This window comes from Ascaphus truei, chromosome 2 (genome assembly GCF_040206685.1).
Source record: "Ascaphus truei isolate aAscTru1 chromosome 2, aAscTru1.hap1, whole genome shotgun sequence".
Classification (NCBI taxonomy): Eukaryota; Metazoa; Chordata; class Amphibia; order Anura; family Ascaphidae; genus Ascaphus; species Ascaphus truei.
The window spans coordinates 474,657,365-474,681,408 of record NC_134484.1 but is presented as its reverse complement, the minus strand read 5'-3'; the positions used below and the strand labels follow the sequence as shown (position 1 = coordinate 474,681,408).

General features: G+C 45.7%; 1 protein-coding gene across 1 annotated transcript in view; it reads right to left on the bottom strand.

Moving 5' to 3' along the window:
- Positions 1-24,044, bottom strand: part of LOC142488297 (SCO-spondin-like) — a 403,111-nt gene that overhangs the window by 118,884 nt on the left and 260,183 nt on the right. The window contains exons 63-76 of the mRNA XM_075588669.1: positions 19,895-20,020; positions 18,161-18,247; positions 16,941-17,137; positions 16,125-16,295; positions 13,902-14,154; positions 9,423-9,469; positions 8,928-9,098; positions 6,443-6,574; positions 5,740-5,882; positions 4,875-4,969; positions 4,464-4,513; positions 1,780-1,953; positions 1,021-1,191; positions 454-533 (exon numbers count right to left, since the gene is read on the bottom strand). Coding sequence (XP_075444784.1) covers positions 454-533; positions 1,021-1,191; positions 1,780-1,953; positions 4,464-4,513; positions 4,875-4,969; positions 5,740-5,882; positions 6,443-6,574; positions 8,928-9,098; positions 9,423-9,469; positions 13,902-14,154; positions 16,125-16,295; positions 16,941-17,137; positions 18,161-18,247; positions 19,895-20,020 — 1,897 coding nt within the window. The remainder of the gene's footprint in view (positions 1-453; positions 534-1,020; positions 1,192-1,779; positions 1,954-4,463; positions 4,514-4,874; positions 4,970-5,739; positions 5,883-6,442; positions 6,575-8,927; positions 9,099-9,422; positions 9,470-13,901; positions 14,155-16,124; positions 16,296-16,940; positions 17,138-18,160; positions 18,248-19,894; positions 20,021-24,044) is intronic.

Below are 24,044 nucleotides of genomic sequence, written 5' to 3'. Positions count from 1 at the left end.
AACAGTGGACGGCACCAAGAAGGAGTTTCTCACCAGGACCATCTCCCTGCGGAAGCATAGATCCTGATGAGGTGGAGGCGCTGCACATGATGTAAGTTGGACTCGCACCCACTACCTCAGCTACCTGTCCTGATGACATCCCCTAATACCATCAAGCGGGAGACTCAGGAGTCCTGTTACTTGCAGGTGCACCACCATACACGATCGAGTAATGGGGACTGGTTAGACCACACGGGCCAAAATGTGATTGGGTGGGTCAGACCAGGGGGATACACCCGTTACATGTGTAATAATTGAAAACGTATTTTTGGAATTCAAAATGAATAAATAAAAAGTAAGGCTGTGTGATTATTCCTAGCTGTGCCCATGATTTGGGATTGAATGAGATGGGGGGGGGGGGGGGGAGGAGGGTAGCAGAGCGAGTCAGGATGAAGCGCGGTGCCGCAGACTTACAGTGATGTCATCACATGACCTGGGACAGGCCGGACCACAGCTGCTGTACACAGAGCCCGTGGTGGCTGAACAGTTTGACCCTGGAAACAAGAGAGAGACGCACTTATATATTGTATGCTGCAGGGGAGGACAGAGGGGAGCTAATTACTCTGCTAAATACCCCACACACAAGGCTGTATCTGTTCTTTTCCTCCTCAGGTTTAATTTATTCACATTCATTTATTTACATTGGGCATTTAAATCATTAGTTCCAATAGAAGAAATGACAGCCCAAGTAGACTCCTCTGAAGTGCGATAGTCCGTTATAAACAGAAAGGTTAGAATCACTGTGCAGAGCATCAGAGGGTTAGTTAAAAGTGGCCTTCAAAACAATAAAAAATGTGAGAGGTGCCTACAACACATTGCAGCATAATGCGACGCAGGCCCCTCTTGCAGCGAAGGGGTTAAATGTCCAGTCACACAAATTGTCTTTACATCCTCTGATATCCTCCAGTATTTTTCTGTTCTGATGAAATGTTTGCGCTAATCTCTGTAACGTTGGGATCGCTCGTTCCCCGTAATCCTCACCCTGGCACTCCGCCACCTGGCAGGTCTCAATCTCCGAGCCGGAACCCTCACAGTAATCTCCATCGCCAAGTGGTGATGGGCTGTCACACTTCCGATTGCGTGTCCTCACCCCCTCCCCACAGCTCTTGGTGCAGTCCGTCCAGCGGCTCCATGGACTCCAGTCTCCACCTTCTGTAGGGAAAACAAATGAAGTGGCCACACGAACCGGACAGGCCGGGCCTGACCTTAACCCCCCCTGTTGGAGGCTCCTCAATGAGTGATGGAGAAGATGGATCTTTTACAGCTCTGATCCTGCGTCTTTTGGAACAGCACACACCAATCATCTTCCCTTCTTCATCAACTAGTGTTATACACAACTTCCGTGGAGTACTGGCTTTGTGCTGTTCCAGAAGAAGCAGAAAACGACATCCTCTCTGACACACAAGTGTCCGATATGACATTACAAATTAAGGACGATCCATCAAGATTTATCACAAGAAAGTAAAGTCATGTCAATCAGTTTCCATTCCATTTGGTATAGCTCCTTATGTGTATATAAAGAGGATCTGCCCAGGTTACATCTCACCAGGTACTCTCTCGTTGGAGCATTGAAAGGCTTTATCTGCATTGGAAACATGGTGTAACTAGCCTTCAAGCATTACTTGGTAAAAACATGGATGGGTGTAGTTGGAGCAGCTCTGTGTAAAACAGGCCGAGCCAGTGGTCTGCAGTTATACACGATGTTTAAAGGGTATTCAGAGTTAGAGGTGAAGCGCTCACCTGAGCAAGGCTCCACGTTACATGGCTGATCCTCTCGGTCTGGACCTTCACAAGACATCCCCGTCCCAGAGGGGGGAGGATCAGTGCAGAATCGGTACCGGTTCTGGAAACCCCCCCCACAGGTGGCAGAACACCCGCCCCAAGGTGTATATTCCGACCAGTTGCCATCAACTGCTGAAAGGTTACAGGACGTTAGGTGATCCATGGCCACTAACCACAGTATAAGGAGGTTTATTTATATATTGTGATCTAGACACATAAATCCAAAGGGGGGGTTTTAAAGCCCCCAGTGGAGCAAGAAACCCAGGGCTGCACTCACGAGAAAAAGTGGGAGGGACCAATAAGTCCCGGGCCAATAGCCCTGTATTACGCAACGCAAAACAAAAAAGGTTTATTTAAATATATATATACAAGGAAGGTACATCAGGGGGTGTGGGGTAAACGGGGAAAGAGAAGTGTGTTAAAATAAGAGGAGGATAGGTGACCAGGGAAAAGTAAGCTCCCAATATCAGGTATACTAAAGGTATATATGGGTACCCAGTATATATGATACTCAGGGTATTAGCTGACTAGAGATTTATATGGCCAAGACGGACAGAGAGTAAGTATTTATAGCAGTTTAGCATTCAGCTGAGGTACATATATGCAGAGCTAACACCAAAGGTGTATATCTTAGCTGTTAATGTCCTAAACTGACATGAGATAGGGACATCTAGTAGACGCCCATACATCTGCGCTAAAACGGGTGCATATAAATGTACAGATAATCCCCCACAGTGGGGCACCGCAGACATAAACACCCTCCTGCAAGAATGCCAGCTGTTCCGGTCTAATACACTTTTGTATAACGTGCATATACAAGCACACAATCCCCACTGGTGGGAAGCCCTGGATATAGATAGCCTCCCACAAAGGTGTCATACAGTGCTGCAACACCACACACAAAGTTGTATAGCCGGCATGAAAAGTGTATGGCTCGTAAGGTAAAGACTCATACAACCCTATGCACCATGAACGAAAATAGACTTTATATTGAATAGTTGGAGAGCGATAAGCATTTGTGTGTTTTTTAGTATATTGTGATCTATCCATAACTGCCACCATTTTACTACTCGTCGGGAGAAAAATTATAGCTTTTCATCAAAATACTAGGGTGCTATTTTGGGTGAATTGGCCAATATGGATCTACTTCAGTGGCAATGACAATAGTGTGTGGAAGGAAGAACATGCCCTAAAGGAGAAGCAGTGGACTTGTGGTAATGCAGGGGAAAAAAGGAGACCAAAAAGCGCACCAGCACAAACGGAGCAGGAAGGACCCAGGACAAAGAATAATTAAAAGGGCACTTTAATGTGACAAAAGACCCATCCAACGCATTTCGAACGTCACAGCATTCTTTTTCAAGGAAAAGAATGCTGTGACGTTCGAAATGCGTTGGATGGGTCTTTTGTCACATTAAAGTGCCCTTTTAATTATTCTTTGTCCTGGGTCCTTCCTGCTCCGTTTGTGCTGGTGCGCTTTTTGGTCTCCTTTTTCCCCCTGTATTGCATTGAGTAGCTGCACAGCCTGCCTGCCTGCCCTACCAGGATGTGAGTATCTGTATATTTTTCAGGGGAACCTGCCAATGAGATTGATGGTGAGTGGGTTGCACCACACACTACCAGTCTTCAGGAGGATAGTACCCATTATTTGACACAATAGGTACTATTTAATTGTTAGTACCCTGGTACAGTGGTCTGGCTTATTATCATTTTGAGATATACCTGCATTTGAGCGCTTCAGCTATTTTCCGACTTGTGGTAATGGAAGAGGAAAAATTCAGCTAGGAGCCAGTCCCAAAAATGTATGACCTTGGGTTCTATTTGGGCACTTAGCCACCCAATATGTTAGTGCTTGTGGTGTTCTAACCCCTCCCTGCCCAATGACTTTACCCTCCACTCCCTGCCCAATGGCCTTACCTTCCCCTCCCTGTCCAATGGCCTTACCCTCCACTCCCTGCCCAATGGCCTTACCTTCCCCTCCCTGTCTAATGGCCTTACCCTCCACTCCCTGCCCAATGGCCTTACCTTCCCCTCCCTGTCCAATGGCCTTACCTTCTTCCCCCTTGTCCAGTGGCCTTACCTCCCCCTCCCTGTCCAATGGTCTTACCCTCCACTCCCTGCCCAATGGCCTTAACTTCCCCTCCCTGTCCAATGGCCTTACATCCCCCTCCCTGCCCAATGGCCTTACCTCCCCCTCCCTGTCCAATGGCCTTACCTCCCCCTCCCTGTCCAATGGCCTTACCTCCCCCTCCCTGCCCAATGGCCTTACCTCCCCCTCCCTGTCCTATGGCCTTACCTCCCACTCCCTGTCCTATGACCTTACCTCCCCCTCCCTGCCCAATGGCCTTACCTCCCCCCCATGTCCTATGACCTTACCTCCCCCTCCCTGTCCTATGACCTTACCTCCCCCTCCCTGCCCAATGGCCTTACCTCCCCCCCCTGTCTTATGGCCTTACCTCCCCCTCCCTGTCCTATGACCTTACCTCCCCCTCCCTGCCCAATGGCCTTACCTCCCCCTCCCTGTCCAATGGCCTTACCTCCCCCTCCCTGTCCTATGACCTTACCTCCCCCTCCCTGCCCAATGGCCTTACCTCCCCTTCCCTGTCCTATGACCTTACCTCCCCCTCCCTGCCCAATGGCCTTACCTTCACATGCCAGCTGGGAGCAGTTTGCGATCTGTCCAGAAAGGCAGGTGCTAGGGGAAGGGAAGGAAACAGTGGGAAATGAGGTACAACGTGAAATGATCTGCTTTGTCTAACTTTGAACATCACAGCTGCAGAATTACATTAGTGATTTGTTTTGTGTAAAATGTGCACATTCACAAATAGCTTAATAGCTATTGAACTGAAGGATTATGTGATTTTTGGCCATTCTCCTTTTAAAATGCCATCATTATCTTGAATAAATATAATGCTATCGTGTTTTGTGGCCTTTACCGCATTCACAAAATAATCATCAATTGTGTAACACTATCATCTGCCTGTTTCACATTCACCAGCAAATAAATGTCTCATCCCCAACTGGTGACCAGTATCCCAAGCACTGCAGATACACACCAGTTATTGCAACCTCTGGGCACAGTTTCTCCTGCCTCATAGAAGGCTCCGTCCTCTGTGCAGGGACAGTCTGAGCTGGGGACGCAGCGGTTATTCTGTAATACAGCAAGATGGTGTTAATAGAAGCGTTTACATATTCCAAAGCGTAATACAATATGGGTGCGCGAGTAGCACAGACACTGAAATGTACATCATGAATAGTTACTGTAGCACTAACAGTTACGGTACATAAGCTCGCTGCTCAGAGGGGTGTACTGTCTACAGGAACGGGGAACTTAAGTAAATAAAAATGGGTGGCGAGGTGATTTTGCCGAGAGAAGATGAAGAAGAGAGTGAGTGAGTGGAGAAGGTGGGGTGGAGAGAGAAGTGAGAAGGTAGAGAGGAGACTATATGATGGGAGGACGTGCGGAGAACTTGAAAGTGGAGGGTCAGGGTGGAGAGGAGAAGGTATGGAGGGGGTTGAAGAATTAAGTATGATACATGAAGCATGGAGAGGAGAGAGTGTTGGTTTTTGAGGGAAGGTAGGTGGGCTTGTATGTAGAAGTGTTTTCCTGGGGCGAAGGAGGGAGTTGGTTCTACTGGACTGCTAAATATTTGTTTCTTCAAAACCTTACACACCTACTCCCAACCCTTGGTAATCTCACCTATAGAATTCACTCACCCTGACCATTCACCTTTACTTCCAATAGCCTGTTACACTCTCCCATTCCACCTACAGACACGCTCTCTGTCCACTTAAACACCTACACACTCACAATCAACCATAATCCCTTATCAAAGACCGTTCCAAGCCCAGTCACCATTACCACATTGTATTATAATAAGTTCACTGTGCCAAAGATGAGACCTTCTTATCAAAGCTCACCAGTAGCACCTCTCCATCGCTGCAGTAACAGCCTGGCTGGCAGGTGCTGTTGGAGCTATCACTGGCCAGATCAGCACAGGATGAAGGTCCTTCGCTGCACTTCTTCCAGACTTTACCGTCGGTGCAAACCCCGGGCACCTCACCTGCAAACACAACATTAGTCCTGCACCTACCAAGCCCAGCCTGTACCTCTTTAGGCTCCCATACAAGGGAGAGGAGGAACTCTGAAAATCACGACCCTGGGTTTCGGGTACCAGCTCTTCCATACATGAAGAGTTAGTGGCTAATCACCATCAATATCAACATGGTGTTCTGACTGAATACAGACTGATATATACGTTCATATATGTTTACAGAGACTGTCAGATCACTGTTTGAGAGACTTATTGAGGGTTTGGCCTTTCCTTCCCTCCTCTTCAATGACTTAACCCATTCGATACCAGTGGGGTAATGGCTGGTTTCTCTTGGAGTGCAGGAGCTAAACAAGATTAAAGGCTACATGATGGAGAAAGGTACTTGTTAATAAAGGAGGTTGGGAGTGGAAATAAATAACCTTAGTAAATTCGGAATAACGGCAGCGGGCGTTATGTAGGCAGAGGGAACGGTGACTTACTGCATGTGTTTGCTAATTGGTACTGGGCCTGGCCTAGTGTACGATTATAAGGCAGTTCAGGCTTCCAGCAGAATAACACAGGAGGCTCACCAGAGCAGGGACTGAGGTTACAGGTGGAGAACTCGATCCTGCGCAGAACAACGCTGACCCTGGTGCGATTCTTATATCCTCCCCCACAGGGAACAGAGCATACTGACCAGGGGCCCCAATCACCAGCGGAGCCTGAGACAGGGAGAGACATGGGCCGTTGGATTAATAGTGTCATGTTGGAGACCTCTTATGTCCTATCTCGGGGGGGGGGGGGGTATTCAGATACATGCTGAATCCATTCACATCGGTCACTTGTAAGGAAAACACTATTTGGATTTGGCAGTAGTCCATACAAGTGGGACAATATATACAGAACTTCATTGATGCTCTTATTTTTCCAGACAATTGATAGATTTTCCATACATATGTTCCCCTTTACATCTCACACTGATCCGTGATTACACCTATAACACAAGACAAGGAACATTACTCTGGACCCCAACGACACAAAAACTAAGTGTCTCCTGGAAGGAATCTGCCTGCCTTACAAAGACTAATATTACCCCCCACCCCCGCCATCCCTCCCCACCCTCCCCCCACTCACAGGCTGCTCCTGATATATTTGAAGCCAGTGTACTTTGTGTTAGCTGTTTTTCTATTAGCTAATCCCCCGCCGGGCCACGTCACACAGTGTTATTTGTGTCTCCCTGTTATTAATTCTATCACCTGAATGACGTGAGTGCAGTTGTAGGTCTCCCATCTTCTTAAAGGTACATCCCCATTATAAACTATTTTTTTACTTTTCACCACTCCCCGATGTGCGCCCCATAGGATCTCTCCATTCAGCGGGCTCCACCCACGGATCCCCCCTCTCTACATACTCTTATTACAAGACCCTAAGCAGCACCCAGCTTTCACCAACAACACAACGGTCCCGCCAGTGAGCAAGACACATCCCGTATCACACCGGTTATCGTTCTTTTTTTTATTAACCAGAATCCTAGTCTACAATTCAATAACGTGACGATTTGGAGAATGAATCGGGTTTGGGGACCCGTGGCACACATGTACATACACTCTGGGTTATTCTTTAAAATGGTTTTGTATACAGCCTTCTGAAGCTATAATAGCATTACAGTTCATGATGCATATTGAGGAGTGTGACCTCTGTATATTCCCAAGGGTAAAGAGGACATTGGCCAGTAGTTAATAAGTGGTGCTATTCCATAAGACCCCTTATGGCGCTGAAAGATGCCTCACAGCCCATTTACTGAATGGCCCTTTGGGTGTTTTTTCTGCGCTGAAAGGAGTTTAGTAAATAAGGGTAATTATCTCATTCTTTCGAGTACAAAAAATTAGTAGACATACACAGTGTAAAAAAATATTAATTGATGTTCAGGAGTATCCTGGTGGGGACAGGAACGGAGATATGGTTTGGGCGGTCTCAGATCTCACTGTTGTAAGGATATTGTTGTGCAAAACAACAGTGCTCAAAGGGTGTGTGATTGGATGTTTCATTATAAATTGTAGTAGACTTAGAAAGAGGCAGAGGGATGATTTTAGCTACTCAGAAAATTAGCTTCCTCATAGGGGCACCCAGCACACCCAGGATTAACAAGTCCCCAGAAGTGCCTATCACACTCAGGATTAACAAGTCCCCAGCAGCGCCCATCACACCCAGGATTAACAAGTCCCCAGCAGTGCCTATCACACTCACGATCAACAAGTCCTCTGCAGTACCTATCACACCCAGGATCAACATGTCCTCAGCAGCTCCCTGCATACCCAGGATCAACAACTCCCCATGCAGTGCCTATCACATTCAGGATCAACAAGTCCCCAGCAGCGCCCTGCACACCCAGGATCAACAAGTCCTCAGCAGCCCCCATCACACTCAGGATCAACCAGTCCTCAGCAGCGCCAAGCACACCCAGGATCAACAAGTCCTCAGCAGCCCCCATCACACTCAGGATCAACCAGTCCTCAGCAGCGCCAAGCACACCCAGGATCAACAAGTCCTCAGCAGCACCCTGCATACTCAGGATCAACAAGTCCTCAGCAGCACCCTGCATACCCAGGATCAACAAGTCCTCAGCGGCACCTATCACACCCAGCATCAACAAGTCCTCAGCAGCGCCTATCACACCCAAGATCAACAAGTCCCCTGCAGTGCCCAGCACACCCAGGATCAACAAGTCCACAGCAGCACCCAGCACACCCGGGATTAACAAGTCCACAGCAGCACCCAGCACACCCGGGATCAACAAGTCCACAGCAGCACCCAGCACACCCAGGATCAACAAGTCCACAGCAGCACCCAGCACACCCAGGATCAACAAGTCCACAGCAGCACCCAGCACACCCGGGATCAACAAGTCCACAGCAGCACCCAGCACACCCAGGATAAACATGTCCTCGGCAGCACCCAGCACACCCAGGATCAACAAGTCCCCAGCATAGCCCAGCACACCCAGGATCAACATGTCCCCAGCAGCACCCACACACCCAGGATCAACAAGTCCCCACCAGTGCCCAGCACACCTACCTCTGCATGGCTGGAGGCTGCAAAACTCAATGGCCACATTAGATCCCACGCATTCCCACCCCCCAAAGGCTGGGGGTGGGTTGGTTCCTGAGCGGTAGCGGCGCCTGGTTCCCACATTGCAGGTTCTGCTGCAGGAGCTCCATGAAGTCCAGCTACTCCAGCCACAGTCCACTGCGGAGTGAGAAAGAGAGCTGTGCATGCAGACTTACTGGTCAACAAGTTCATTTCTATGGGGCTTGGAGCAGGGAAATGACACAGATAGCTTGACCTTCCACTGACTTGCACTGGGTTGAGAAAGTAGTAGTAAGTGATACATTTTCCAGCTACGTTTCATGGAACCTCACCACTAAATGGGGACAATTGGCAGAATGTATCAAACACGGGGGTGAGGGGGTATTTATCAAACTCACAATATGTGCCCCGTAAAGTATGACAACAATGTCCCATTCCGTACATTAGCACCTGTGTCAAATGTAACGTTCTGACTTTATTTACCTGGACAGGGTTCTGTGCCACACACCATCTCCCCGGACACACAGATACTGAAAGCAGAGACACAGTAAAGTGGCAGAACAGCAGCTGGAAATATTTAAACTAATGATTTCTGATGCCAAAAGCTTAAAAACTTTACAGATTAGTTAAAAATAATAATTAAGGAACAGAGAAAAAGGCAACAACTAAAATAATGACATAGGAACAGGAAAAGCTATACAAATAACTTTCTTATTTATCGCAAAACAAACAAACAAAAAAAAAAACACAGTGGCCCCAGAGGATGTGACCCAACATTTCCCTTCTTCCAACTAGTGCCACACTTCCCGCCTCGTCTCTCTGTTCCATCACTTCAACACTTCCCGTCTCCTCTCTCTCTGTTCCATCGCCCCCACCCATCTCATCTCCTCTCTCTCTCTGTTCCATCGCCCCCACCCATCTCATCTCCTCTCTCTTTCTGTTCCATCGCTCCCACCCATCTCATCTCCTCTCTCTCTCTGTTCCATCACTTCCACACTTCCCGTCTCCTCTCTCTCTGTTCCATCGCTTCCACCCTTCTCATCTCCTCTCTCTCTCTGTTCCACCGCTCCCACCCATCTCATCCCCTCTCTCTCTCTGTTCCATTGCTCCCACCCTTCCCGTCTCCTCTATCTCTCTGTTCCATCTCTCCCACCCTTCCCGTCTCCTCTCTCTCTCTGTTTCATCGCTCCCACCCTTCCCGTCTCCTCTCTCTCTGTTCCATAGCTCTTACCCATCCCATCTCCTCTCTCTCTCTGTTCCATCGCTTCCACCCTTCTCATCTCTTCTCTCTGTTCCATCGCTTCCACCCTTCTCATCTCTTCTCTCTGGTCCATCGCTTCCACCCTTCTCATCTCTTCTCTCTGGTCCATCGCTTCCACCCTTCCCGTCTCCTCTTTCCCTTTACTCTCTGTTTTCCACCCTTGTACTGTACCTTCTCTCCTTTTGTTTCCAGCCCTCCTCTCCCCCTCTCAGTTTTGTGTTGTCCTCACTGATTTCCAATTCATATGTAAACTGATCATCTATCAAAGTGGAACTCAGAGCTCATATGTATAGTTATAATAATGTATTCCCTCTTTGCCGAGTGTCCTCCCCAGTCACAAGCAGAGCTGAACTCTCACTCATATTCTGTAAGTCTCACTCAGTAGAGAGACTTAATGATTTGTAGCATTAGTGTCTCATAGGTTTCCATGGCTTCTCATTGATAAAAGTCAGTACTGGTTTGATAAAAATAACATTGTTTAGTCTGGGTTGTATTGTATTGTATGTCTTTATTTATATAGCGCCAAAAGTGTACTCAGCGCTTCACAAAGAATACAGTACAGGGAATTATAACAATACAATAAGTGCAGCAAAATCAGACAATGGGAAAGGAAATCCCTGCCCCGAAGAGCTTACAATCTAAGAGTTCTTGGAATCTTACTAATTTAGGCTCTGAGAGGCGAAATAATTTCTTTAGTACAAAAAAACAAAACAATTCTGGCATAATTTATCCTGATGAAAAAACAAATAAAAGTTTCATTCAAGGTTTTGTCCTTAGGATTACAGTAATCGCCTTAGAAATATTGCAAACGTCCTTATGAAACCATCCCAGACAGGTCACAAGAAACTTAGTGTAAAGACCTTTATCTATTCATGACTGGATATCTGGATATCTACCAAAGTGAGTTCCACTTATGCCTCTATCACTATTATATTATTCGTGTGTGGGAGATTATTTTTTGTGTCAGTAATTGCTTCATGTGCATACCGCCCGGATACACTAGACACTAGTCTCCCCATACCTGCTACTCACATGGTATATCAATATTATGGAGGTGCCTTAAACGTTCTATATATTAAGCATTATATGCTGGATGGATGTCTGTTTGGAAGCACCAGACCACTTCTACTATTATCTATTCACGACTGAGCTGGAGGACCTTGGGTTTACCTTAACCTCTCCGCAGTCCCATGTTATCCCGCTCAGCTTGCAAACTACTGTTTGGAGACATGTTTACCTGTCAACCTCTCTGAAGGACATTTATTACACTGGGATAGTGCCTGTAGAGGGAGAGGGGGGTTGGCCCGGTATTAAAGGGGTTGCACCCCATATGGCCACCCCCTGACCTCACCAGGGAGGCAAGGGGTTAACTGGACTGCGGTCCAGGAATGTGGTTTACACCTTGTCATGTCATGAAAATGTATGTTCCCCTGTTACCATGTTTCATTATAATCCTGTATTTTAAAGATATTTTATAGTGCATTTCTGTATCTCCAGTTCTTGAGGTCGCAGAGAGTTGATATTTGGCCAATGTGTGGAGTCACTCTAGGCATTAAAAATTGGCAAATTTCGACCCACTGAGCCCACCATAATGGAATTTATTAATATGTGTAGATATTAAAGTGTATATGTATGGTATTTTGGATCTGCTCTGAAAATGCAGATCCCATCTGCTATGCTAATAAGTCATGAAGGGCAGCCGGCTGATTGAGCCTAAGCACTGTGATCAAAAGTTAACTGCCTGATTGTTTACACTAAGTACTAATCAACAGACCAAGTACTAATCAACCTGCCACTCTAATTGTTACCTGAGGGCGGAGAATCATCAAACTGGAGTAGTTTGTAAGTGTTATGTCTACACCTACAAACAATGCAGATACTTCATTTGGTAGACTGGTCGTTGCCCCTGATTTAATTATGGAGCTACCCATAGAGTCCCCGTGCACATGGGCTAATTAGCTGGGGGGCATGGGTCAATCTGTGTCTCCACGTTAGGGATTGGATACAGATTATTGTTCACCAATAGTCTGTATTCAATGTTAAGAATAGGGTTACACAGATATATAAACTGTGTCAACCCTACAGTTTTTAGTTCTTCTTCTGATACCACCTGGAATGTCACCGGATTGCTGGAGAATTGCTAGCTGATACTTCTCCATTCCCCAACCCTAAGTAAGTGTTACCTTCTTGTCTGTTAATTGTACTATATTGCTGTGTTCACCTTATTTAAGGAATAAATGATATTTTATTATATCTAAGCCTCGTTCAGTTCAACCCAGATATTTGGTGTTCATTATATCTTGTCATAAGTTACTGTGACAGTGCCGATCGGGGAGCTCTCGCACAGGAACTCCTACTGATTGGAACAGGAGTTTCTATACGATGTTGCCCAGATCCGCTCTGCCACAGTTTAATGAATAAGCCCCTAAGGCCCATATTCATTAAAAGGTGCTAAGCTCCCGCACGACCTAACTTCAAATGAATGGTAGTTAGTCCGTGCTAAAGCTTAGCACATGCTAGTGAATACAGAAAAAAAGAGAAAAGCGCAAAACCCATAGTGCAGTATCACAGGTTTATTGCATGGAAAAAACGGTTATAAACACTTACCAGTGTAAGTAGATAAAGAGCACATCAGTAAGTATGATGATCCTTGATGGAGTGTATGTTGGAACCACCGAAATGTTCCCGTCTCCTGCCTGGGAGCTTCCTTCAGTCTGTGCTCCTTCCCTCTCCGACCGGTGCGGCTCTGCTTCCGCGTCACGTGTGCTTGTGACGTCACCGCGTCCGCGTGCTTGCGCCGTCTGGAGGGAGGCTGGTTCATGAGCTGACGTACTGTACACTCCCTTGCTGGTCCGTGCGGGCAAAATCCGTGTTCTCCGCTACCACTCCAACTCTCCCAAATTCAGCAGCCTTAGTAGAAACAGCCCTACACGTTTCAAGGAACGAGTCCTCTTGGTCAGGGACACTGTATCTCGGTCGGAAAGGGAAGGAGCACAGACTGAAGGAAGCTCCCAGGCAGGAGACGGGGACATTTCGGTGGTTCCAACATACACTCCATCAAGGATCATCATACTTACTGATGTGCTCTTTATCTACTTACACTTGTAAGTGTTTTTAACCGTTTTTTCCATGCAATAAACCTGTGATACTGCACTATGGGTTTTGCGCTTTTCTCTTTTTCTTCTTTTTTTTTATAGCTTCTCAACTTGGACCCGAGGGTTGGATCCATTGAGGAAAAGCAGCATTACCCATAAAACTATTGGATTGGACTCTGTACTGTATAAACCTATTCATATGGACTTACAACTGTATGTATTACATCTTATATACATGGGCTTTAGTTGCCAATTACTGTTCCTCATTGGAAGAACAATAATTATTTTTGTCCATTGAGGCTAGAGCGCTAGCTGAACTCGGTTTAACAACCTCAATTGTTATAAATATATATATATTTATATTGTCTATTCAGCAATATAATATTTTCATACGCTAGTGAATATAGACCTAAGTCTTTAACAAGTACGCAATCAGGATAACAAACCACATTGTAACAATAATAATCATCTTATAATAAAAAGGAATTGAGTTTGTTGTAATTACTTTTGTTATTTTGAAAGCGACATTGTAACAACCTTTAACCAACATCCTACTCAGCCCTGTATGTAATTCCCTCCCCCGAGGAGAAGAGCTGAGGTACTTACCAGTTATTGCAGGCATCCAGGGTCATATTCTCCCCTGGCTGGTACTGCTCCCCCTGGTGGTAGCATGGGCATTGGGTTAGGGGCACACAGCTGTTGTCCTGCAGGAACAGCCCCTCGGGGCAGTAGCAGCCCTCGTAGCAGGCGGAGGCGCACTCTACGCTAGCAGCCTGATCAAGGCACAGCCGGGGGCAGGCTCCGCCTCCACTGCGACACTCCTCGGCAGTGTGGTATATCATGCTCACAGGACACAGCTCTGTGATGGGGAGGAAGAGAAGCAGGACTTGTAAAAACATCGCCAGTCATCTACAGTAGCACAAAGTGCCAGGAACGTGGATCCAACCAGGCAAAAAACCTTCCTTTATCCCCAAAATAAATTATAAATGGCAAATGAATTAGTTGTTATGGCGAAGATGAGAATTGTAAGTCATTTGCTAATATTTCTCTTTTCCTCTTCTGATCTCAGTACATTCATGTCAAGTAAACACATCAGCAATCCTCCTGTCCCCGGAGGACAGCCTGAGAACTTCAGCTTCTCATAAACACATCAGCAATCCTCCTGTCCCCAGAGGACAGCCTGAGAACTACATCTTCTCATAAACACATCAGCAATCCTCCTGTCCCCGGAGGACAGCCTGAGAACTTCAGCTTCTCATAAACACATCAGCAATCCTCCTGTCCCCGGAGGACAGCCTGAGAACTTCAGCTTCTCATAAACACATCAGCAATCCTCCTGTCCCCGGAGGACAGCCTTTGAACTTCAGCTTCTCATAAATACATCAGCAATCCTCCTGTCCCCGGAGGACAGCCTGAGAACTTCAGCTTCTCATAAACACATCAGCAATGCTGCTGTCCCCAGAGGACAGCCTGAGAACTACATCTTCTCATAAACACATCAGCAATCCTCCTGTCCCCGGAGGACAGCCTGAGAACTTCAGCTTCTCATAAACACATCAGCAATCCTCCTGTCCCCGGAGGACAGCCTGAGAACTTCAGCTTCTCATAAACACATCAGCAATCCTCCTGTCCCCGGAGGACAGCCTGAGAACTTCAGCTTCTCATAAACACATCAGCAATCCTCCTGTCCCAGGAGGTGAGCCTGAGAACTACATCTTCTCATAAACACATCAGCAATCCTCCTGTCCCCGGAGGACAGCCTGAGAACTTCAGCTTCTCATAAACACATCAGCAATCCTCCTGTCCCCGGAGAAGAGACTGAGAACTTCAGCTTCTCATAAACACATCAGCAATCCTCCTGTCCCCGGAGGAGAGCCTGAGAACTACATCTTCTCATAAACACATCAGCAATCCTCCTGTCCCCAGAGGACAGCCTGAGAACTTCAGCTTCTCATAAACAAATCAGCAATCCTCCTGTCCCCGGAGGACAGCCTGAGAACTTCAGCTTCTCATAAACACATCAGCAATCCTCCTGTCCCCGGAGGACAGCCTGAGAACTACATCTTCTCATAAACACATCAGCAATCCTCCTGTCCCCGGAGGACAGCCTGAGAACTTCAGCTTCTCATAAACACATAAGCAATCCTCCTGTCCCCGGAGGACAGCCTGAGAACTTCAGCTTCTCATAAACACATCAGAAATCCTCCTGTCCCCGGAGGACAGCCTGAGAACTTCAGCTTCTCATAAACACATCAGCAATCCTCCTGTCCCCAGAGGACAGCCTGAGAACTTCAGCTTCTCATAAACACATCAGCAATCCTCCTGTCCCCGGAGGAGAGCCTGAGAACTTCAGCTTCCCAGTTTGATCATTCTCTGTATACTGTACATGTTGGACTATGATGGGGATTTGTGCTGGAAAGCAGCATGGACATCTGCTTAGGGCTCTGTAGAATAAGGCCCCAAGGCTGCCTTAAAGCAGAATCTGCCCTTAAATACATATATAGAGATAAGTTCATATCATGTCTTGCTCCCTGATTCTTAATAAAGAGAAAAAGCAAATATTTAATATCCTTAAACTGAATGAGTGATTATATATTTTCCCTTATTAGTTGTCTTCAATGATTTCTATGGCAACCCACTGTGGTCAAACTCATTGTATGTCTTTATTTATATAGCGCCATAAATGTACATAGGCTTCACAGTAGTATAGAGTGCGCTTCAGCACAAGCCCCGGCTGACGGAGGGAACCGCGGAGCCGAGCAGCTTTGCACCTGCAGGGTTGCACAATGTATGGGACTAGCATACTGGGGTACAGGAAAGTTACGTTACCTTTGCACGGCTGGGTGTTACATTCCCCGGTTTGGATCTGCGGGCCTCTGCAGTCAGAGCCCCCATGGGAGGGGTTCGGGTTAGAGCACGAGCGGTTCCGGGTCTGAATCCCAGAGTCACATGTCGCTGTGCATTCTGTCCAAGAGCTCCAGGGAGACCAGCTTCCAGCAACTGGAAGAGTGATAAACGCCTTAGTGTTACGTCATTGTAACAGAGAGATACTCAGCACTGTCCTATGCATCTCTTACATAGGGAAAGAGTTTGTTAGTGCTTGGAAAGATCTCTAAGGTTTTGGGATACCGGGCAACAGACGATATATCTAAAATATGGGTACTACGAGCCATGAAAATGTACTCTCTCCTACGGGAACTGGGACGCATTGTTCTGATGTAGCCTAAGCAGAGAAGATTGGAGACATGTCTATGAAGGTCTCGGCGTTACGTACCAAATGATGGCAGAAATGCTACAAAGCAAGGGTGGCCAACTCCACTCCAGTTGTTGACTGAGCCACCTGTGCTGAAGCAGGGATATCCTTAAAACCTGTTGGTGGCCCTTGAGGACTGTAGTTGGCCACACCTGGTATAAAGTATTTAGGGGCAGATTCACCATGCGGCGGTACGGGTTAGCGCTACCTTCCATTCAAGTCAATGTGAGTTAGCGTCAGATGGGCTGCCCTAACCTGCGCTGCCGCTTGCATAATCAGACCTGTTTCTGGACAACTGACTTGCCCTCTAACATTAACTTGTATAACCCTCGGGTTGTCAGAGGTCTGCATGACATGCTCTTTATATAATACGTACTGTACGGGTTTCTTACCTGGGCAGAGCGAGGTGTCGCAGGGCTCCTCCTGCACACTCTCTCCCAGGCACGGTGACACCGGGGACATCGTCAGGGAGCTATTGCAATGACGGAACCTCCTCCGCAGTCCAATCTGCTCCACGTCATAGAAGCAGGTCTTGGAGCAGGAGGACCAGGAAGTCCATGCACTCCAGAGTCCGTCTGTCTCTGCAGTTTCAAACCCGAGAGGGGCGCCAAATAGACACAATAAATGCATAGACACTGAAACCACGCAGGCCCATGTTTACTAAGCAGTGCTATTCCTTACAACAGTCCAAGTACTGGAAGACCCCTCGTGGCCCATTCACTTACAGTTGTCTTGGACCGGAGGAGCACTGTTTGTAAATATGATCCATAATTACTACTGACCCATTTGCCTACTCTAAACCATAACTTCTACTTAATCTTATGGGGGTTTACTCAGTAACCATGCATGGAATACTTTACGTTTGAGTTATTTCACAATAATTTATCGCACCTCCTCAAACTTGGCGAAAGGCCCTTGACGTTTGGGACTGGGAGGAATGTAATAAGCCCCTGAAGACTGCCTCTAAACACACGCAGCTTTCTGTTTATTTATATATTTTTGCTCGCTAATCCCGTTTCTTACTTTGATACAGATCTGTTTGCCTGGGTGGGATTTAATCACCTGACACCTCGTGCCCAGAAAGGAAAGTCTGACAGTCACATTCCCTTATAATATGCACACTGTGTAACGCCTCCCTAACTCCCCTCATATAACCAATCTACTGATCTCCCTCTTGTGTCTTAAGAAACTGTCCCTGAAGGACTTTAATATATCTCCGAGGCTTCTTTGTGTGATTTTGAACCTCTACGTTCCCTTCTTTCATGCTTGGTGAGCATTAATATCTCAGTATTTGGCTGTGTTAGAGTACAATGTATCTGAGTATGTGTATGTACGTGAGAGGAAGACGAGTGGGTTTGTGACTTTATGTGAGCGAGGCACCTGTATGTATATGTTTGCCTGTGAGAGAGTGATGAATGTACAGTACAGTTTTGACTATCTAGCTTTTGGTTAAACGTGCTGTATGTGAGAGTTATATGTGAGTTCTGGGTTATCCAAGCCCTGAGTGTCACGAGGGACACGGTCACATCCCATATGACTTGGCCAAGTATATGTAGATCCCATATTAAGTTTAGCCCTACTGTATGTCTCCTGAAAGATTGTCCTACCATTAGCACAGGAGAAGTGGCATTCCTGCACTTCTCTGGAATCTCCTTCACAGGGGGAGCCACCATTGGCACTGGGTGGGTTAGTTGGAGACCTGTGGAGATCAGCAGGGGAAGTAGAAAAAGGCATAAAAAGGAAGTCACGAGCACCAAGCAATAAACAAAGCATTAAATCATATTAGAAAACACCAATTCAAACGAACCAAGTGTTGGCCTTTACCATCAGGCCTAGAAATCTAATAGCAAACAGTGAGCCTGATGAAAGCTCCGTATGGGACCTGAAATGTTGTCTTTCCTCTGTTCCTGGCTGTCACATTAACTGGAGAACGTCATTATGAACGTGTGAGCAGAGCTCTACTTTGTATCTCTGTCTTAGAGGAGACCTGTACTTTGAATAATGTGTCTCGGTTGTGTTGGCTGCACAAGCCAGATTCTCTTCGCCTGAGGCTGTTTCCCCGCACTTTGGGACTGTACTATATTCTTAAACAAGACACCGCCACTTAATCCTACACATCTAACTTTAATTCCAGGAGTGTTTTCCCATCCAATAACAGTACTACAAAACCCAAGACAAAATGGGGGCATATTTACTAAGTGGTGCCCTGCCATACGACACCTTTTTGATGCCAAAAGAAAGCTCATTACTTGAATAGGTTATTAGGAGTCTTTCTTTCAGCATCCAAAGGTGCCGTATGGCACAGCATAGCTTAGTAAATAAGAGCCCTATATGTTCACCAGCGCTCCCAGGAATGTGCATCCAAACTCAAGTAACCAGTTTATCTTTAAACCCAGAAAGTTTAATCCTGACATTTTCTCACTTTGTGAGCTGCTCTGGAACAATACGAGAAGATTACATCTGACTTCCCAACCCAGAAAACTACAGCTTAGATCAATTCACAACCTAGGAATCTTCATACCAGTTCAATAGACTCAGAAATTCATATGCAACGTTAAATCAAGAACTCAACTTTCTGCAAGCTAACTCTGTTACTGTATACTCGCTAAAATATCCCTCCTGCCACCACATTCAGAAATATCCCTTTCACAAATTGTATTACTACTTGTAAGACAAACATACACTTTATTGCAACAAATTAAAATAATGGGTAATAAAACAATAATTAAACGCTTGGATCCTATGAGTATGAACACTAAATGAGGTGTTCTGGATCAATTAGAAGGTAAAGTGCAATTAACCACTATAATGTGTGCTGCAGTATGAACGAGTGGGTATGGTAGACCACTGTCCAATGTTATCATCTGATCATGTTAACGTGCTGTATACTTTTACATTAGGGTCTATATATACTAGCACACACCGCTACAGCAGCGATCAATTACGGTGTCCTGGTAACATTGGACAGTGGTCTACCACACCCACTCGTTCACACTGCAGCACACAGTATCAGTGGTTAATTGCACTTTACCTTCTAATTGATCCAGAACACCTCATCTAGTGTTCATACTCATAGGATCCAAGCGTTTAATTATTGTTTTATTACCCATTATTTTAATTTGTTGCAATAAAGTGTATGTTTTAATGTGTTCATCATATCACCCTTCAGGTGTTTAGAGTGGCCGAACTAGGTTTCTTTCCTTGGTTCGTTACTGTATATACTTACCTAGGGAGCACCTACACCTACACATCCAGACAGCTGCGGGGGTTCTCTTATTTGTCTCCTACTTGTAAGACAAAACCACTAAAACAAGTTGTAATGTTACGATTGAAGAAGACTTTGTACCTGAATCTCTCCTGGATTCCTGTCCCACAGCTCCGGTCACATGGAGTCCACTGGGTCCATGCTGACCAGCCACAGTTCACGGAGCAGGCGGAGCCATTGCATGTCACCTTCCCGTCTTTACATTCGCTGTATATAGAATGACGTTTTTATTAATGTAGCCATCCGTGATCTAGTGATTTAACTGTAAGGCTGGGATTAACACTACACTGCCAGATACATCTCCAAGTGCTGAGCAGATACAAACCTACAGTATATGTATAACTGATTCAGTGCTTTATTTGACATCTAAAACGATCCCAATTATCAAATGTTATCTGCCAAACCTCGCCCTGATTAATATACATTTAAACTTAAAAACCCCATGAACAACTTAGGTCCTTTTTTTGTCAGGAAAAGTCAGAGCTGCAGCTATCACTGGAAGAGGCTGAAGGTGCTTTGGAGCAGGAAGTATCACAGCACAGAGTGGTGCAGACAGAGTGCCAGGAGCTGGAACGTCAACTCAACTATGGAAAATCAGAGCTATTCTCAGAGAAAGTAACAGCCAGAACCATATTCTCTAGCAGCTCCTCCATTTTAGAACAGGTGAAAATGAAAGCTCAATATCAGCATCCAAGAGATGTAGCGCACAGCCAAGAGAGTGGGTCAGATTTGCAATAAAAAAATCAAACTTTATTCGTCCATTAAAAAACAGAGGTGTAGACCTCTTCACCTCCGTTTTTTAATGGACGAAACGCGTCAGAGGATCCGCCAGAGCTCCACTATCCCTCAGCCTCTGCATGAGTTATTCCGGCGGTGCATCGATATTTTCTCCATTGGGAGGAGCATCACATTCACGCAAGACGTCATCAGTAGCACGCCGGGTTACTGACAACACAGCCGGACAAAGATCCTATTCAGTTTCCTTCACCCAGTACGACGGAGCAGTCGCACTTAGGATCGTGGTAAAGAAGACCAGAAGAACCTCCGGACACCGTGGGGATACCGCTGGGCCCTCCTGTTAAACTGTGAGTTCTGTGATTCAAATGCTTTACTGCATATGTGCAAGTTTATCACAAAAGACATTAACTATCTCACGCCGAACACTTCTGGAGGCAAGCCCTTAAATCGGTCATTTACCCCTCTCCATGATATATTCTGTGATGCTGTGAAGTTTCTTTACATGTCTCTGAGCGCCGGATTTGTGAACTTTCTTGTTCACTATATAACTACGCCTTTACAATGAGCACAGGTTGGGGACACTGCAGAAATGTGAGTAGAAATCTCCATGCAACATTGTCTATCTGGGTGGTTTAGTAGAAGATACAGGGAACATCCCAATGAGGCTCAGTGTGGTGGATTACTATCCCTTCACTCAGTCCCTTCAGGGAAAATTGGCCCCTTTAAGGACTCTACACCACTTGACAACTGTGTAAGGATTATTCTAGCCCCTGTACCTGTGCTGTGAAATTATTGGAGGAATATGAGTGTATATACCACATGGGTCCGGCACTAGAGCGCCTATATCACAGAAAACCTTGCTATCTGAAAATGAAAACTCAGCAGGATAACGCTGAATCTCTAAAAAAGGAAATTGATCAAGCTGTGAAGCCATTAGGGGGAAAAGATAAAGAGATTGTACGCTGAAAGAGACACTCTGGTCACAGAAGGAGGCCATGGAAAAGATGGCTGTAGACCCAAACCAGGAAGCAAGGAAGTTGGTACAAAACACGCTGCTCCACAAGCAGAAGAAGTGGAAAAGCGAGAAGAGAGATGTGATGAGGATACAGAGACACACTATGGAGGAGGAGAGACTTTGTGACATGGCAGAGCTACGAGAAATGCTGAAAAGGGATTGGAGAACGTCCCATGGCAGTAAAGAAGAAATCTGCTGAACTCCAAAATATAATGACTGACGCATTGATGTAAGCTCAGACCAAGCACCAGGAAGAGGTGTAGGCCCTGAGAGGAGAACAGCAGGATGTGCTAAAGAATCAGAATTCTATCGCTAATTAACAAAATTTGCAGCAAATAAAGAAGTGTGAATAATTCAAGCCATCACACTTCATCCAAAGTGATTGGATTACACTTCAATCAAATGTTAGAAAATATCAGCAACAAAGTCACCACAGGGATGTGAAGAAACTGCCTGTGTGATTTAGAGCGGATATAGATCCTACGTCATCACCAAGCCACCTATGGGTTGCTATAAGCGCGTCTGCAGTGCTACAGTCTGCTTTTCATACAGTAAAATGCAGAATAGACGAACGGAGTTGCGATGGAGGAGTGAAATACAAATCCAGTCATGCCATCGTAGCCCAAAACAGATTCCTTGATCTCTACATCCGGGACAGAAATGTTCTTACATGTTCGCTGGGTCAGAATACAAGCTTGGCTCTGAGACACCATTTCTATCTCCCAGCCACAGGCTGACTCAGTGGCTGATGTCAGAGTTTCCTAGTTTATATGTTACTCCAGAAGTTCATGAAGGAAAAAACAGCTCTTTTCTCACTGGATCACAAACTTTAACTCTTTTCTCAAAACAATTCAGATGAATCTACCAAAGTTAGAGGAGAATCCCCCCCCCCCCCAAGCTTGTTTGAAAATGACTAGAAATAGCCTGAGCACATTGATTACCCGTCATTACCCGCAGTGTGCATGATACGAGCTCTCACTCATTGGGAATGGGCTTCTCATTTTACAGGAACAGCACTTACTAGTTCAATTAGAAGACATTATACTCAGTTGGACATGTTGTCCTTATTCTATGTTTCTTGTTATGTTAACCTTGCATGGTCCTAATATTTTCTCTTTTAGACTTAGGCTGGTAATATCTACATGTAGCCCTGGTAATGAAAGTGTTGATCCGGTGATTCTAGTATCGACTGACCCAGGAGTTACCTTCTGATATCAATGCAACAATATTTAGAATCCGTTAATTAGCTTTCAAAGATCTCGAAATTGCCTGAGAATTCCGCTCAATAAGCCTCAAACCCTCTGCGCATGATACGGTTCTTCACAACAAAAATGCAGTCTTTATTATTAATACACATACTGTAGGAAGTATTAATACCATTTTACCTGTCCAGATTTTTTTGGTTAATTTAAAGACAAAAATATATTTAAAAAAAGTTTTTTTCACAACTTATCGTCTCTATTTTTAGTGTATGTATATGACTATTTTACTTGTTGGAATTACTCGTCACTTCTTGCTAAATATATGTATAAATGGTACTTTATCTTCTCTGTAATCTTGTGATACCTGTCAATAAAGAAACTTAAAAGAAGAAGCACAGGACTAAAAATTTGCCAGCTGCAAACGAGAGATGCCACGGGTTCCAGTCAGAATATATGAGCTGCACCGCGGTGGAGGGGCTGGAGCTCAATAATGCTGAACTAGACGCAGCTCTTGCCAGTGACATGGATGAGGAGGCAGCATGACGTGTGGAAGAACTCGTTGTCAGGCGAGTAGAAGAAGAGTTGGAGAAACGGAAAGATGGGCTTGAGCGAGAGGCTCTCTGCAGGGTTGAGGAAGCTAAGTGCATCATGGTCTGAAGAACTCAAGCGTCAGAGGCTGGCTGAGCTAGCTGTGCAAAAAGCTAGAGAGGAGGAACGAGCAAAGAGTGAAGAGCCATAGTAGAGCAGATAATTGAAGAGATACTGTGAGAGTGAATGAGTTACATGGACTTTGGCACCTGTGTCCTCTTCAATCACGAATATACATTGTGGCCAGGATTTTATAAAGAGGAAGCACATGTTTGTGATACATGCCCCAAGGCCAGATGATTGCCCCAAAGGGGAAAACAAAAGGTGCTGGTAGGAGCGAAGATGCAAAAGACATTGCACAAAGGAGAACCAGATCCACAGATCTCTTTGGAAGTCGGACAGTCAGAAAGTCACAGAAAATGAAGAGACATTTGGGGACTTCTTTAACTGGAAGTAAAGAAAAGAAAAATAAGTTCTCCGACAATGATGCAGTCTCGGTGCTTGGGCCGCTCCACAGGACAATGTTATGCTGGGGAGGGGGATATATGACAGAGTCATAGACACTGTGTATGCAGGAGGTTGCATTATGCAGGCTTTCCAGTATGTGGGAGGTTAACTCCTCTACATAGGCAGTCTGCAGGTGCACCTAATTAGTTCACACTGAACTCCTGATTGCAAGAGGTTTAAA